Here is a 16,315-nt window from a genome sequence, read left to right as displayed (position 1 = left end):
TTCATTTTTGTTTCTTTTTGTCCTCATACAATTACTGTTACTGCATCTTTCTTCCAGACTTAGGGAAACTGAAGTCTCCCCTTTTCCTATTTGCCACAACACAAACAGAACCTTTCCTTCCCCTTTTAGCTTTGTGGTTATAGTTCTTGAGATTAATGGAGCCACGTTTCAAAACAAAATCCCTCCCTATGACGGCTGCTCAGTTACTGACAGTTCTGACTTCCTGTAAATATCCTTTGCTTAAGTAAAAACTGTGAGACCACAATGTAAAAATATTATGTTACAAGTTAAATTCCTGCACTGAAAACTTTACTCAAGTAAAAGTACACAAGCATCATCATCATAATGCTGCTTTATGTCTTCAAAGTCTACTTTCAGAGCATTAGATGATTCTTTTGATGGGTTGTTGCTGATGCATCAATGTGTTAGCTGCATTTTAAAGCTGTGGCTTTAAGCTAATGACTTACATAGGTTAAGAGGCTAGTCATGCTGTGAGTTTTCTCATCAGTACTTGTCTCACCCCAAACAACAATGTACTAGTCTCACCAACTAAAGTAGGTGAATCAGTGGACTATCACCACCTTTCAGCATTCAGCAGTATATGGACACTACCTGAACCGAAAGCAGCTGAGAGGCCTCAAAATTGTTAACAGAAAAACTGTCTGCAGTGCAAAAAAAAAAAAAAAGGGTGGGAGTCCTGTTATCAGCTGTGTGAGATCTTACTCTGCTAGGTAAGTGGTGATAGATGAGTAAAAAGTAGAATATACGCCTCATAAAATGTACAGTACTGGAATAAATCTTTTTATTTCCATTCCACTACTGCAACACATATAAATTCATTTTATAGAATCAAACAGAATTAAAACTACAATCATTTGAATTATGCTCAGATTTTAGTACAGATGGAGGAAACAGAAACAGTGTCTCCTTCTCAGGAACAATGAGGAACGAATTTGCTCAACCTTAGAGGTCAAACATGTTGGATTTTCTGCAGATGGTTTTGAATGGGTTTCATCATACATTACAAACGGCTGAATTTCCTCATCCTACATAAGAACGTGATCCTTTGGTTGTAGTCAAATATCCATTAAAAGTGGCACTGAAGTATTTTCACTTGTAGAAATAAAACACCATATGTGTCTTACAGGTGCAGTGACTGCATCAGTGTGTACACTGCAACATTTCAGCCAGGTGATAATGCGTTTTCAGGATTTCCTTGTGTATCCCCACAAATGCAGTCAACGTGGTACCAAAGCTACACAAGAACCACACAACTCTTACAACATGTAGACTGTTGCTCTGCAGACAAAATCTGATTACTGCCTTAACATATGGAACAAAAAAATCTGTCTCTGAGTCACAAATCTTCCCCAAGACAACAGATATGATGAGGTAAATAAAACCAAACTGTTTGGCTAAGCAGCAGATTTATAATTACCCTTTTGTTGGGGAACAAAAGCGGGCATGATAATGATTTAATCTCACCCAAGCTGAGAGAAAGATCTGCCTCCTTTCAATCCTACCTTTCCTGCTTCAGCCCAGGCTCATGCAGCAGATTCAGTGGCAGATGGGAGATGAAAGAGGGAGCTGGGAGGAACGAGGGAATGAGAACAGGTGGGGGTTAAAACTGAAGAAAAGCAAAGGGCACAGGGGTCAACTGGGGCAATAGAAAGGGGGAGGAAACTTACGTATAGACTTGCAGAGGGGCCGATCGATGGATAGATTTTTTCCCTTTTCATTGTGCCTCTTTAAATCCATGTCACTTTTTGCCAGATGTCGACCAACTGATGTGACACATGAAATATTTCTGTGGGTTGAGGTTTGGAGAGATGAAGGTGAAGAATTGATCAAAAGTAAAATGACTGTACAGACCTTTGGGAAATGTTTTGTTCAATCAAGTGGCTCTGTTATCTGCAACAGTATGTAGTCAAGTACATCGTTTATTTCAACCCAATCTGTTTTAACAGTGTGTGTATTATCTGTGTGTTACTGATCCTGAACATTTGTTCTCCTGACGTAGCAGAATTCTGTGGTTAGATTCATCCACGTGAACATAACACATGTGGAACAGTACAGAGAAATGCAGCATATAAAGGCATTTATTACTGAATTCAATCAGAAATACTTTTAGTGTAAACATTCACTTTCTAAGTACAATAGACAGTCGTATTTTATTCTAAAGAGACGGAAGACTTAGAATCGAGTAGAATACAGTTTTATAGGCATTCAAAGTGAATAATGGCCTTTCAGAAAGGCTTAAGTCTCAGGTTTAAGGGCTCCGTAAAGAAATGAAGGTGAAAGACCGGCCCACAATGTGAATACAGCTGCCTATTGAGGACCCCAGCCCCCCCGGCCAGACATTAATGCTGCCCCCTGCCTTTCAGCCTCGGTGGAAGCCCCCAGCAGACTCCTGCTGCATCCTGCCCTCCACCCCTCCCTGCTGCAGCATGCCGGGCCAGCCCCAGCAGCTGTTTAACCAACTGAGGCAGAGGGGGCTGTGGGCAAACAATGCAATTGGAGTAAACTCTCCCTCTTTCTGTGCCTGTGTGTGTGTGTGCGCTCGCAGAAGTAATTAAGAAAGGAGCTCTACAAATCTGCAACCCCCATCCTAACGTCATAATATCCTAACATCCCTAGCTGCACACTTATGGTAAAAGATGGAACTACATGTTTAAAATTATAAACACTGGAAATGAACAACCCTGTTAAATACCTATGATGCATTTCACTGAAGGTGTTTTTTTCTAAGAGTAGGGTCCAAGTAAAATACCAATATGAGTCTTCCAATTTAAAAAGCTGTAACATGAGATTTAGCTACCATCCCCACCTCAATAATTCTTGTCTTTTCAAACTACGGGTTGAAAGTTGTTCTGATCCAGTCCAAGCAGTAAGTTAAAGACTGGATAGCGAGTGCAGTAAACCCCAAACAGTAAAGTGGTCCTTACTTGTCCTCCTCATTTAGGGCTGCAAAAATCAGCAGTTTCAGGAGAACCTGAAAATAAAATCACAGCAAGATGAGCACTTTCAATGTGTGGAGAGCTAAGGCCAAATATAACACAACAAAATGCAGTATAGTACAGTCACAACACAACTGATTTTTACTGTTGTGGCCACCATGCACACTCTCCAGTTTCAACTAAACCTGACCTAGTAAATAAAGCCAACCACATACTATATCAACACTGCAAATGAACTGTTACAACCATTGACTGTGACCTATATATGGTAGTATAAATAGTTTAGATGTAAAGCTACAAAGTAAATGGCACAAACTACCTAAATACTGCTAACTCTAATTAGCTGTTTTAATACTTCCATTTATTTATTTAGTTTTTATCTTATACTTTATTGAACACTCATTTAAATGTCTCTTTAGTTTCACCATTTGCCTTCAGATCATTTGAAGAAGTGCTAATGATCGCCTTTCTCTTTTGCCAGTCCTGTTTGGCCATGATCTGAACTGAAGCTCAGCACAAGTTCAAACACTATAAATGCATGATTCATGCCACTTACAGAGTCCAAGAATAAAAACAACTTACCATGTCAGCCTTGAAAAAAAAAAAACAGAGAATTGCTTCATGTTGTTTATCAGCCGCTAGTCAGCACAGCCTGACCTCTCAGACAGGCTGTGCAGCAGAGCCCTCTACTGAAAATTCTGTGAACCTGCAAAACTGGTTGAACATCACCAGCATGCCCAATGGACCTTCAACTCCAGCTAACCACAGTGTGAAGCAGTGTTTCAGTTAAGGATGATCAAATATTACATGTCCTCACCTCATAAAGGACAAATCTGGTCTTACTCTATGTTTGTCTTGCTGTCAACATATCACATAAAAGAGACCAAAACCTCCCCTCCTTCCTGTGGCTCTCAGCCAGAGGAAGTCCATTAATTCTGACTTAAGATGTAAATATTTAAAAATGGGTCTCAGATATATAGTTTTATCTTTTTTTTTAAAGACTGAGTAGTCTCTTAAGTCAGCTGAGCACTGTAGTTTTTAGAAAATGCCACTGAGGCTTGTTGTGGACTATTTTCAGCAGCGGATTAATACCTATTTGGTGCAGAAGCAGGACATGGTGCAGGAGATCAGTTTAAACTAAAATCCCAAAGCACATGTTATTATGAAGGAACATGTCACCCAATGCAACTATTTTGTTTTCAGAGGTCACATTGTTTTTAATCAACAGTATAAGGGCATTTGTATTAGAACCAATCTAAAGATATCAAGACAGATTTTATTTAGAAAACAATAAAGCCGCAGATGCAAAAGTGCAGCTCCTAAATCCACATGGATTTAAACTTTCTAAATATTGGATATAATTATTATAAGATGACTTTCACTCGCTTTAAATACATGAGGGCTTTATTCCATGTTCTAAAAGAAATTATTGAAACTTTCATTTTCAAGTGTTTGTAATGTAAAAAAAACTAAGTCAGACAATCACAAATTATTCAGTTACAGGTATTTTCAAAGTATTCAACACACCTTGTTTAGCTTTCAGACATATGGACCATATAATGGTCAGGTGCAGAAATCCACTCACCATTACAGTACATGTGATAACCTCCAGACACTGATGCAAGAGAAAGCTACAACTCATACACGGACACACAAATGGATTTGACTGACTTTTCAAAATGACAGACTGTCAGCATAAAAAGAATGTAAAGGCTTTAAAAGTGGTGTATGCTTAAAAAATGTTTTACAATGCAAGTGGTAGGAGTCTCAGTTTCAGTAGCAAAAAAAAAAACACCCTCCACATATTCTTTCTTTATGGCTAACATTGGTTATTTTCTCAACACTTTATACGTATCCCCGCAGACAGAAATTCCATCAACACGTTTCTAAGAATACAGTTTTAAAATATAGCCACAGAAAATCTGTTGAGTACTATCAAAAAGTACAGTAACCAGCGGTGGAGTCCAAAGGAACTTCAAAGTTCCTGCGCCTGAAGGCTGTGTTTGAAGTCAGTGATACAACCTAACAGCTCTGATTCTTTGTTGCTATAACGCTGGCCGCCCATTCAGTTTGTCATGCATGAGTGCAATGGCTCCACCTGTGAAGTCTCTGAGAACCTGCACCATCTCCCGCTGGAGATGCAGCGACTCCCGCACAAACTCCTGCTGAGTCTCTGCCAGCTGCTGCACCGACTCAGACAGCAGCTCCAGGGAGCGTGAAACTGTCTCCAGCAGGATGTTAGTGGCGTGCTGCTCCTGCAGGCTCAGCGATGCATTATGTAGCATGCTATCCCTCGTGTTCTGTGAGGACTGACCTGGCATCAAAAGCGCGGCTGTTGACGTTGTCGGTCCGGCGGATGTCTGAGGTTGTCCTTGTTTCTGGATGCCGTTGTTTCCTTGATGATCCTCAGTTGGTTTTGTTGCCTGAGAGGAAGGAAGCACGTCGTCCCTTTGGTCCTCGTCTGAGTCTCCAAATGCAGCTTCAGCATCTTGAGTCAAAGAAAAAGGCTCATCATCAGTGTTTTATCATACATAAAACATGTAACAGAAATTCAGGGTCTTTCTTCATTTGTATCCAAAACTCACCTTCTGCTGCAGGTACTTCATACTGCACATCAAAGGCAGGTTGTGATGAGTCACCTACAACATTTAGTGAATTCAAATTAAAAAATCTGAATGAATTCCTCCACAATAAGCTCTGAACAGTTACTCTAAAACATCAGTCACCCACATGCCATTCATTTATATCTTGTGAGTAATGTGCAATGTATACTTTCCGTGATGTTTTGGTTTAACTATTCCTTTAAGTACTCATTAGAAGAACCACTATAGTTAGATGGAAATCGATCCTCTTTGCTACCTGACTGTGCAGGTCCACTCGTGGTGTAAGAGGCTGGTGGGGGCATTGAAGTCATGTCCAAACCGCCATTAGGAGAACTCTGCATTCCTATCATATCCTCCTCTTCCATTTCCTCTTCCTCCTCTGGCACATCATCGTCATCTCCCAGTGGGCCAAAGTCACCTATGCTCTGGTCTTCCTCGTCCATCTCCAGGATCTGAAGCACTATTTTCTCTGTCTGATTAAGGTCTCGGGAGAGACGTGAGTTGAGGCCCCTGTTGGGTACTGTCCCTGACCGCATGGCAGCCACTTTCCTCTTGGTGTCACACTTAAGGTCAGACCATTTCTTGATGACTTCAATGACTTCGCGTTGGCACTCCCCAATCTCATTGACACGTGCAGTAATTTCTGCCCATGTGCGCTTCTTTATGTCTGTTGGCACACCTCGATTGAATTTCCCTTTGGGGAAATAAAAAAATCAAATGTCACTGTGTCAGTGGTCGGACCACATTCAGCATTTTATTACTCACAGATAACACTCTTAATTTCCAGTATATTCCTGTATGCCCTCTGCTTAGCTGTGTTTATGTTTTGGGTTAAACAGATACACTGCAATCACTCGTTCACTTTCTGAGAATCCAAACAAAAAACCTCAAAGCACCATCTCTTCTTTTTAGAAGCTGAATGAAATCACTCTGAATGGGATAAGCAGTCGAAGACACATACCCACAACAACCATACGATGCTTCCTCACTTCATCCAGCAGTATGTGGACTTCACTGAAAGAGAAACGAGCTTTTCTTTTCTTAAAGCGAGTAACACTGTCTTGGTTGTAGTATATTGGTGAAGACATCCTCCACACACACTGTCAGCTGCTTTGTATGTCTTCTGTGTTCTGCTTCAACCTCTCCAGCTGTCTGTCAGGGGGTTATCAGTCTGTTTGACAACAAAGTTAGAAGAGACTGCAAGTGTTAATGGTAAACCTGCGACACTCATGCGATTTTAATTTACTAAACTTTTACAACTGGTCACTGAAACTGAGATAATGGGTGATTCACAAAGTTGACGTGATGACAGCTAAGGTAAATAGTACCGAAGCAGTGAGCAATGGTCTTGTCTGCGAGTCTAATTAGGTGATTAGCTAGACAGAAAACAAATAAACATTATCTGTAAGATAGTAACATATATGGGTCTAACTGCTCTCATACAGTTAAGCGGAGAAACTGTGCGGTTTAGCGTAATAATAACCACAACAGCGTGCGCGCTAGCACTGAAAGAGTGAATGAACAATGGACGATGCTATAGTCACTTCACACATGCGATAGCCTGATTAGCTAGCTATATCTAGAGACCATTCATAGGTACAGTCAAATGATACCGTTGCATACATTGCCCTAATTATCTTTAACAAGTAACAGTTATTTCATTTTCCTCATACAAAGCAACATACACTTAGTTGGCTATATTTAGTCTAATGTTACACAACAACACACACTAGGTTAGCTCTCTTTGCAGCAGGAGGTTAGCTAACGCTGCGTTACAGTCAGAAATGGCAAGTGAAGCCCTTACTTTACGTACCCTCACTAGACGAGGTGGACTTTAATGGCAAAAGCAGCTAATGAGATAGTGAACATACCCCCAAGCCAAAGAAGTTGAGATTTGGCCCAAAAACGTGAAGATAAACTTCCTTATCGCCAAGGTAGCTACTGTCAAGCTAGCCAGTATGAAGCTAACGCTACACAAAAGATGTCCGGTTAAGGTTAGCTAGGCAACGTGTTTCACTAAAGCCGGTAGCTAAAGGATTTCTGACGAACATGATATTGGTATGACAGTATTTACTGCATGGTGTTTTAGTATTGGTTTAACATGTAACTTATATAAATAACACGATAATCGGGTGATTTCACCAATTAGGTTGCTTTATTTCTAACATTTTTTCCCGGTGTGGTTTTATTTTGAAGGAGTACGTCCAACTTCTGGTACCGTTTGCTGGCTTTATTCAACTACCAACACACACACACACTCGGAGGAAATATGGGTGTTTGCCTCAGAAACATCACTGTGATCTAAAGTCTCCCTCACTAGTGAAGCTCTTACGTCTTGATGAAGGGGATGTTGGTGCTTGTAACTTCACCGCAACAGTTGGTACGCTGGTGATGTACAAGTCATGCAAAACACAATAAACACTCAGATTTTATTTCAGTGGGTCAGGTTTCCTGTCAGCAGAGGGCACTGTTGTCTCATGTTGCCTTTTTTTTGCAATCAGGGTTTCTTAGTGCAAAGAAAGGTGCATTTAGCTTGCCTCTGTATATAGGACGCCAAATGCATGTTGGTCAATCAGTATCAATGAACTGTGTATCAATTTTAAAGTCTTTGTAGGATATAACTAGACATAATACAGATAAGAAGGTTGCTTTATTACTTTCAAATAATTTCAACTGTAATTTTCAAAACTTTTTTTTTTTTTTAAATTGTAACAAATGCACAGTGTTCCCCATTGGAGTTGGTGACAGTGTGATTTCGTAGCATTAAAGCATAATAACAAGAAACGTGTTGTAAGTTGGGCCCTATTTTAGTCATTGTTCCATTTCAAATAACTTTTTTCTGGTCCAGAGACAGATCAACCTACATAAAAATTTGTAGTCACTGACAAATGACCCAAAGGACCACACCACAATTTGTAAGCAGAGCACCAAGAATAAGACAGACGCATTTAAGATACCCTTTTATTCCAAATATGGCACAGGTATTTCATTTACCAAACATTTTCAGTAACAGTTTAAAGACTGTGGCTAAAACAGCATGGTTAAAAACCATTAATAATGCATCTCTTCTATTGGCAGCATGCATTAGTGGCATACATTTCTGTTACATATGATCAATCCACACATTGTGCTGGCCTTATCTGGTGCAGGTTTTGTTTGAGTTAAGTACACAGTGATAAGTGACAAAGTGAACAGTAAGCTGAGAGGCTGATAGAGAGGGCTATGGCTAAGTTGCACTGCCAGCATCAACATTCAATTGCAAATACAACATTGTCTCTTGGGATGTTAATGAGCACTAGGATTACACAGAAGATGTAAAGCTGGATATATTGAATATATATATTAACAAACTACCTATTAGGTCACTTCAAAGAAAGTTTGGGATTTTAGAGATGTATTCCTTATTTATATCTTCTGGTAGATGTAGAAAGCATGGGGCTTCCTGACTACTATGCACATACAGTAACAGCGTAATTCTGATGCAGGATAATAGAGTGTACAAATAACCACCATGCTTGTGGTAGGCTGTGGTGCAAGTAAACCATAATTCATACGTCTTCCTAACTTTCCTGTCTCACATGTTTTAGTCAACAATAATCTCTAATCAGTGGTATTGGGCCCAGTTTCACAAAGACTCTGAATTTAACTGTGGTGTAACAAATAATGAAAAAATGATCCACCCACTCATTTGCTAACCCATCTCACCCAATTAGACCTCTGCTAAGGGCTGCGTGGGTCTGCACTGACTGGCTGACAGCCACCATCCCCAACATTCCTGTTAGCTTTGTCGCAGCTGTTCTTAGTATGGGACAACTTACACCCTCATGACTCTTATGGGTACTTGGGATTTGGACCTGACACAATTCTCAGAATAGCTTCACTCAGCTTCAGCCTGTGCAGAGCTCTACTCAGCCATAATACCTGAAAACACCTGTGGGTGTGCAGAGCTTTAAAAGCTTTGAGGACTGATCTGCTGTTTGCCATATTGGTAAATTATCACAGTCTGAAAACCCCTGCACATCCTCGTCATTTCATTTAGTGTGAAAGCTGGTTAGTCCTACGGTTGAAGTTGGGTGGAGCTTTTCTGAGAATGTTGTAAGTCAATAAATTCTACGTACTATAATATGAACGCTGAGGGTATACACTGTCCCGTCCCAACAAGTGTAAACAAGGGCACAAAGATGGTGGTGTTGCAGTCTGCACACACCCACACAGTTCTGAGAAGGACTGAATTAGGAAAAACGGGTGGTAACCATTTGAACTATTAAAACACGGCCAACCGAGCTACAGCGTTACACCTTTGACTTCTGTTGACTTCAACAGAAAATGTGTGCCCTGTGGAAGATTTTTGGTTTTTTTTACAGTGATGAGCAAAGAAGGTTTTCCTGTTTCTGCCAGCAGGTGACAGTTGAGAGAAAGTGTGAATGTTCCTAACTAAACCTGGGGCTAAGGTGACAAACACTGTCAGCATTTATTTTTGTAGAGTTATCCAGTGTCAGCATGTAAGCATTTAACCGGCTGAAGAGAAAAAAAGAAGACTGGCCCCCCATAGACCCCTCTGACACATCTTTGTGAAACCAGCCTCAGCTACATAAGAAAGGGAGGTTCCTGTTTTCACATTAGGTTTTCACATATCTGCTGTTAAGCATCTTGATGTTGGTCTGCCTCTTCTCATATCACTTGAGATAACAGGCAGATCAAAAACATGTGCCAAACAGACCAAAAGAAACCAGTTCAGCATACTAATATCTTTATGCCTATGAATCATGTTGGCTACATACTTTTTCAGAGTACTGAGTGGCATTTATCGGTGTTCCTCAGCTATAGGTACCATTGTGAGTACAGGTTTGTGCTTTTCTTGGTTTTCTAACCTAGTTTCAATTCTGTCTTGTGAGCATTATGGGGGACAGTGAAGAGTCCCACAGCACTTGCCTTGCATTAACATTCCAAATAAACCTGCACACGCAAGGGATTTGCTGGAGAACAGAGGGAGTTGTTGGGATGGTCGCTAAAATTATTTTGTGATGTGTAGACAAACAAAGTGGTTCCGTATAACAAGCAGGAGAGACACCATCGGGACTCAAGAGTACATGGTCAACTGAAGCCACTGCAAAGAGACAAGAACGGAGAAGGTGATGTTTTGAAAAACAGTGAACTTTTCATATAAAGAGAATCAATGCTTTTGGAATATCTGAATTCCAGCTGAAACCCACTGATATTTAAAATATCTGAGATGACTTTACCTCCTGAATATTGACTTTGATGGTCCCATTGTCATCTTTATCCAGGGTCTTGAAGGCACCTGAGTGAGAACAGACATTAGGCCTAGATACCTTCAATTTATGAGATTAAACTCCAAGTTAATCATTCTTGTCACACAGATAAAGCTGACCAACTAATAAGGAAATCAATGGATTTTAGGAGTGGTCTTTGAAACTTACGGCACATGGCATCTAGCCTCACAAGGCACCCGATGTAGTTATCAAAATCCATGTTCCCATTTTCATCGCTGTATCTGCGAATTATCATCTGGAACAGATGGTCGTTGAGGGGGAAGCCTGACGCAGAGATGAACAGACCAAAACACTGTCATTTTACTACTGATTAGCACTTACAGAAAGGCGGTGTGCAAATGGGCGTAAGGCTGCACTGCCAAACACAAATATATTCAAACAACTGGTGTGATATTCAAATAAGTATCCCTTTATACAGCAGCTAAAAGGTGAAGCTTTCTTTTTAGTTTAAAAAAAAACTTGACCGGCTGCCCATGTCTATCAATTTAACTAATGTTCACAGAATGAGAAAACAAAGTGACAGCAGCAGAAGATAACCCAGATCTAATCTCACTGATTCCACATTTGATAACTCATCAGCTTCACTCTGTTTAAAACACACACGGCCACACTGCTGACAGATAATGCAGATACCTGTGGATGTTAACAGTGTTAGGAGTAAAGTTTGTTTCGCCTGCATCTTTTCAATATGTAAACCGTTAAACAAGTTAAACACAAAACTGACCTGCAGCTCTGAAGGCGTTGGGCAGCTCATCTGCACCAATGACACCAGAACCATCTGTGTCGTAACTCTTGTACACCCCCTAAACAATAACAACACAAGTATTTAAAACATTTCGGCATCTGAAGCCATTTCCTGGAAAGCTGACGAACAACACTGTACATGTAAAAAAACAAACAAACAAAACAGTTGCTCTCCAACAACCTGAACAGCTACCTATATGGTTGCTGCAACTGAATTTATCTATTTGAGATATTCTTAAAAACATTAAACAAAGACTATAGCTAACTGTCTAATTTAATCTAATTTACAAATTTATTTTGTAAATAAATTTAATTAAATCAACAAGCTCCAAATCCATGTATCACATCTTTGACAGAATGAGACATTACTAAGATTTAATTGACAGGAAATTATATCATCCGTTTCACAGTGCAACCAGTTTAATAATGTGTGTCAGTAAACAGTAAACACAGTATATTGATTTACTTTATGATTTATAGATTTACTTGAAGATGTAAAACATGCCAGTTTATCTATGGATCTATCTATGGATGAGTTTTGGTCCTTTGTAATAACGACCAACAGCTGATACTATATATCCTTTATACTGCAGTTTCTTCTGTGTTTACTGTTTCTGTCCACAATGAACACCAACCACAGGAACGTAACTGCGTAATAAGACACAGATGTGCAGGAAAAATGAAGTGGGCCTGCTGTACTTGCCTGCCATTTCTTTATATTGTTCCAGAGGTGCTTGAATTCATGAAAACCGAGTTTTCCAGTGCTGTCACTCTGAAACAGCATTAAGGACAACAGACAGCAGTCTTCTTCTTTAACTCCAGCTTCCACAAAAAGTTGTGTTTACTTGTGGGCACGCTGTGTTTGTCCAAGGCGTATTTTATACGTGCCTTCCTCATTCATGTGTACAGAACCCACAGCAGGGAATGAATTTCAACTTTTTGTCTGACTTATTCGTAACACTGCAGCTCAAATTATACTACATATGACAAGGATCACATAATTCCCATTGAGCTAATTTCACAGTGTTGTTAAATATGCAATTAATGCTGCGAACGATTTTACTTCCAACTTACAAAACAGAGCTATGAGCCTCCTGTTTCCACAAGCATAGTGTCAGGGCTCTTTTGACAGTTTGATTGAACACTTATAATCAGGGCCCCTCGCTTTTGAGGCACTGTGGCTGAGGAAACCTATTGTCTGCTCAGTGTTTAACCCCCACACATTCCAAAGTCATCAAACCTGACTGTCCAGTGCCACAGGCCAAAACAAACGCAGGATTTGCCCAGCTGAGAAAATCAGTCTTGAAAGCCAAAGTGTGGCAGGAATTTGCCTCAATGTTTCAATGTATGTCCTCAGCCTTAATGAGCTGTGGGAGTGATGGAAAGTGGTAAGCCTCCTGTTTTTTTATAGACGGCTGCCTATGTCTTTGTTGTGTCCTGTGTATTTTTACTGTCTTCTGGATTACACAACACACAAAGCTGACTAATGATAGATAGGATACATCCATGACTGCCACCATGCTCCTGCAGGACTCAATGCTGAAACCGTCTGTCTTCAGATCTCCATCTGAAATATAAGAGAAAACAGTCATTCATCATTTTGAATGCGCATAAAATACATACATGCAGTACATAAAAATGTGGAAATACTATAAAGAACTGAATCACAACAGAGAAAAAAGAGAACTACACACAGAGATGTGTGAGAGTCAGACTCTAAATAAGATAAATGCAAACATGTCTTACGCTTTGCAATGATTTTATTTAGGATGTTCATCAGCTCAGTTGGGCTCACTTCCATGTCCTATATGACAAATATTCAAGAGTTCAAACATTGTAAAGCCTGCAGACAGCTGTACAACTGAATGGTGAAACACACAGGATGACAGAGAAAAATTCTTTAAACAGTTAAAACTAACTGTAGACAATGAAATGGAATAAATAGTGCAGTTACTGCAGAGAGCACCAGAAATTCAAAGTACAGGTAGACGTAACACTCACATCTCCAGCAAGCTGCTGGAAGACTCTGCGGAACTGTTTCTCCTCATCGCTCTCATGCTGCTCTGCATATGCAACTGGCCGACGTGGTGGAGGCTGTGGGACGGAGGCATCAGCAAAAATTACAAACTGTACAGTGACAAGCACATAGAGCTGGCAGAGCTGGTAATGTAATGACTGACACTCACTGGTTCAGAAGGCACAAACTGGGCTGGGTCGATGTTGCTGCAAAAGACAGAATCAAACATGAAATAACAAGTTTAACCACAAACATTTTTTTTGACTTGAGCAGGTACTTCCAGATACTTGCAGATTCTCACCTTACAACATCAATGATGCCGCCAATAAATTTTCGGGCAAAAAACATCTTCTGTCAACTGAAATGCAAAATAGCAAAATGCAACATTAGTCAGGGAAAAGATTTGTACCACAATCACCAGCTGAGTGCAGATTCTTGAAAATGCCCCGTAAAATCTCAGGCATAACCATAATCCGGTTAACAATGAACATATAAAGGAACAACGAACAATAAGAATCAGAAAGCAGGAGTAAATGGCATACAAAAAATAAACACAACATACATAGACAGTGCAATGTGAGTGTCAACCATTACAAGCATTCACTACTCAGCCATGCCTTGTGCTATGTTAACCAGTTTAGTACTACAGCAGCACTGGTTGGACTTGTCTTAAATCAAGAAATGGCATGTCTTGAATTTTCCTCAATTACACAGCCATTTTGACACACCCACTGGCCTCTTTAAAAAATATTTCCTGTTATGGTAAACATTTAATGCCGCAAATAGACTGCGGAAAATAAGTAACATTTAGAAAGTTGTGTCAGTGCATGACATGTTTATAATGACACATTTGCACTCAAAAAAAACCCACTGGTAAGTAAAATGTCCCACATTTCTGCTAAGACAGGGTAAGCTAAGTGCGGTTACGTAGCGACTCCAACTTCAGACACAACAAAGCTAACGTTTCAGTGTTAACATTACGCTACAAGACATTCACATTATGCCAGGCTAGCTCATTTTGTTACCGACCCAATCACTTGCAGATGTCTGACACCGTTAAAACGCTGTCTAAACCGTGCAAAGTCCCAACAGCTTGGGATCAAGCACGGACGAACTGTCGGTAGCATGTAAGTCACAGCAGTTAACTTCAGCGTTAGCTAACATTCAGCTAACGTACATAGCTAGGTACGCTAGCTGTCAAATTCAGAGAAACTCGGAATTACCACGATTAATAAGTATCTAATCCTACACTGGGTTTAAGGTAAATGATATACATTGCACCTTAAACTCAACATTGATATTTACCGTAAGGCAGGAGCACTCAGTAAAGTTGACGGCAGGATGTGTCGCTGGGCTTCCGTGACATCCACTGAACTCAGCTGGCTGGAACCCAGCTCCGTCACTCACCACGCCCCAACTGACGCTGAACAGAGGAAGTGGAACGAGAGAGAGAGAGAGAGAGAAAGAGAGAGAGAGAGAGAGAGAGAGAGAGAGAGAGAGAGAGAGAGAGAGAGAGAGAGAGAGAGAGAGAGGTGTGTCAGTTAACCCAGGCCTTTAATGTGAAAGGCAGCGAAGAAGAGACTTGGTTTGATATGTTGTGATCATAGACTGTAAGCATGCGACACGCTGGAATGAGTCTGTTTATATCCTTCCTTCCTGGTGTATGGCTGCAGTGACAGATGTCATCCATGTGCAGATGTTTTATGTGTTTTGCAGGCGCAGTGTGATAACGCGCAACTCTGATAAATCACGTTACAGTTCTACATTTGTACATTTTATTAGCCTTGAAAATTAAAAATAATTTGTCCATCATAATGCTGATTTTTGACGAACATGCCATGTAGTGTGCAGAGATCTAGTTCCTCTTCAATGTACACGATGGGTTTGGTATTAATTGTGTTTTATGAATAACTTGACGATGTACAGTAACAACAGAACGGTCATTCTTACAATCATCTTGCTGTATTTCTCTTTTTTTAATTAATTAATTTTTTTTGCGGTGTGTGAACTCCTTTAGAGCACGTTCCTGCCACCATCTGGTCTGGAGTGTGGACCGAGTTACCTGTTTTATAAAATGTCCAATTAACCTGAGTCTTTAGCTGTTATAGTGTATTGTACTGACATGTTTTATGTATTAGGTGTTCATGTGAAAATAAAATGCTTTGAGTTCCTCAGATCATATTGTGCCAAAACATGTTTAATTTCAAAGTGTTTGTCCTCACAGCCTGTTTACAGAAGCTGTGAGTCAACATAGCATTCTGTGTTCAGTGTAAACAGCTAAATGAGCATATGAACAAAACATAAAGTTTACTGGCTACAGTTACAGATAACTTTAAGATGAAATTATTAGAGGTGTAAATATCAATAAAACACAGGACTGAAGAGCTGGTTAACAAAAGAAAACCAGAATATAACAAATGAAGTTCATATATTGACATTCTACTGATTGTAAACACCATACACGTTTTACATGTGTGGTAAATATAGATCTATATAGGCAGGCCTGTCTCAGTCATCCCAGTCTGAATTGTATTGCCTGTGTCTTCTGCTGGTGTATAACAGTGTGAGAGTGCTCTGGTCAGGAAGGTCTTTTCTTTTTTTTTTTTTAACTTTGCTAACCATCGCTCAATGCTACACCAGCATAATGACACTGATCTGCATTCAGCTGGAGACGCCTATGGGCCGCCTTCAAGGACTCAG

The 16,315-nt window shown here is 40.1% G+C and overlaps 2 protein-coding genes across 3 annotated transcripts; both read right to left on the bottom strand.

Moving 5' to 3' along the window:
- Positions 1-4,184: 4,184 nt before the first annotated feature.
- zgc:153990 (uncharacterized protein LOC768125 homolog) lies at positions 4,185-7,541 on the bottom strand. Of its 2 annotated transcripts, none has more exons than XM_041050797.1 (5): positions 7,432-7,541; positions 6,522-6,731; positions 5,817-6,254; positions 5,543-5,596; positions 4,185-5,445 (listed from the first exon to the last, which is right to left on the bottom strand). In XM_041050797.1, exons 2-5 carry the CDS (start codon positions 6,646-6,648, stop codon positions 5,003-5,005), a joined length of 1,062 nt encoding a protein of 353 aa, XP_040906731.1. In that variant the 5' UTR covers positions 6,649-6,731; positions 7,432-7,541; the 3' UTR covers positions 4,185-5,002. The 2 variants fall into 2 exon arrangements, with proteins under 2 accessions (XP_040906731.1, XP_040906732.1); XM_041050798.1 differs by having other exon boundaries at positions 7,374-7,481.
- Positions 7,542-8,505: 964 nt separating this feature from the next.
- On the bottom strand, positions 8,506-15,044 carry capns1a (calpain, small subunit 1 a). The gene is made up of 11 exons (XM_041051616.1): positions 14,921-15,044; positions 13,917-13,973; positions 13,785-13,821; positions 13,600-13,692; positions 13,345-13,402; positions 13,101-13,165; positions 12,302-12,370; positions 11,579-11,657; positions 11,002-11,118; positions 10,804-10,862; positions 8,506-10,667 (listed from the first exon to the last, which is right to left on the bottom strand). The coding sequence occupies exons 2-11, from the start codon at positions 13,961-13,963 to the stop codon at positions 10,641-10,643; spliced, it is 651 nt and encodes a 216-aa protein (XP_040907550.1). The 5' UTR covers positions 13,964-13,973; positions 14,921-15,044; the 3' UTR covers positions 8,506-10,640.
- Positions 15,045-16,315: the final 1,271 nt, after the last annotated feature.

Source organism: Toxotes jaculatrix, chromosome 12 (genome assembly GCF_017976425.1).
Source record: "Toxotes jaculatrix isolate fToxJac2 chromosome 12, fToxJac2.pri, whole genome shotgun sequence".
NCBI classification, from domain to species: Eukaryota; Metazoa; Chordata; class Actinopteri; family Toxotidae; genus Toxotes; species Toxotes jaculatrix.
This window is presented reverse-complemented; position numbering and strand designations above follow the sequence as displayed.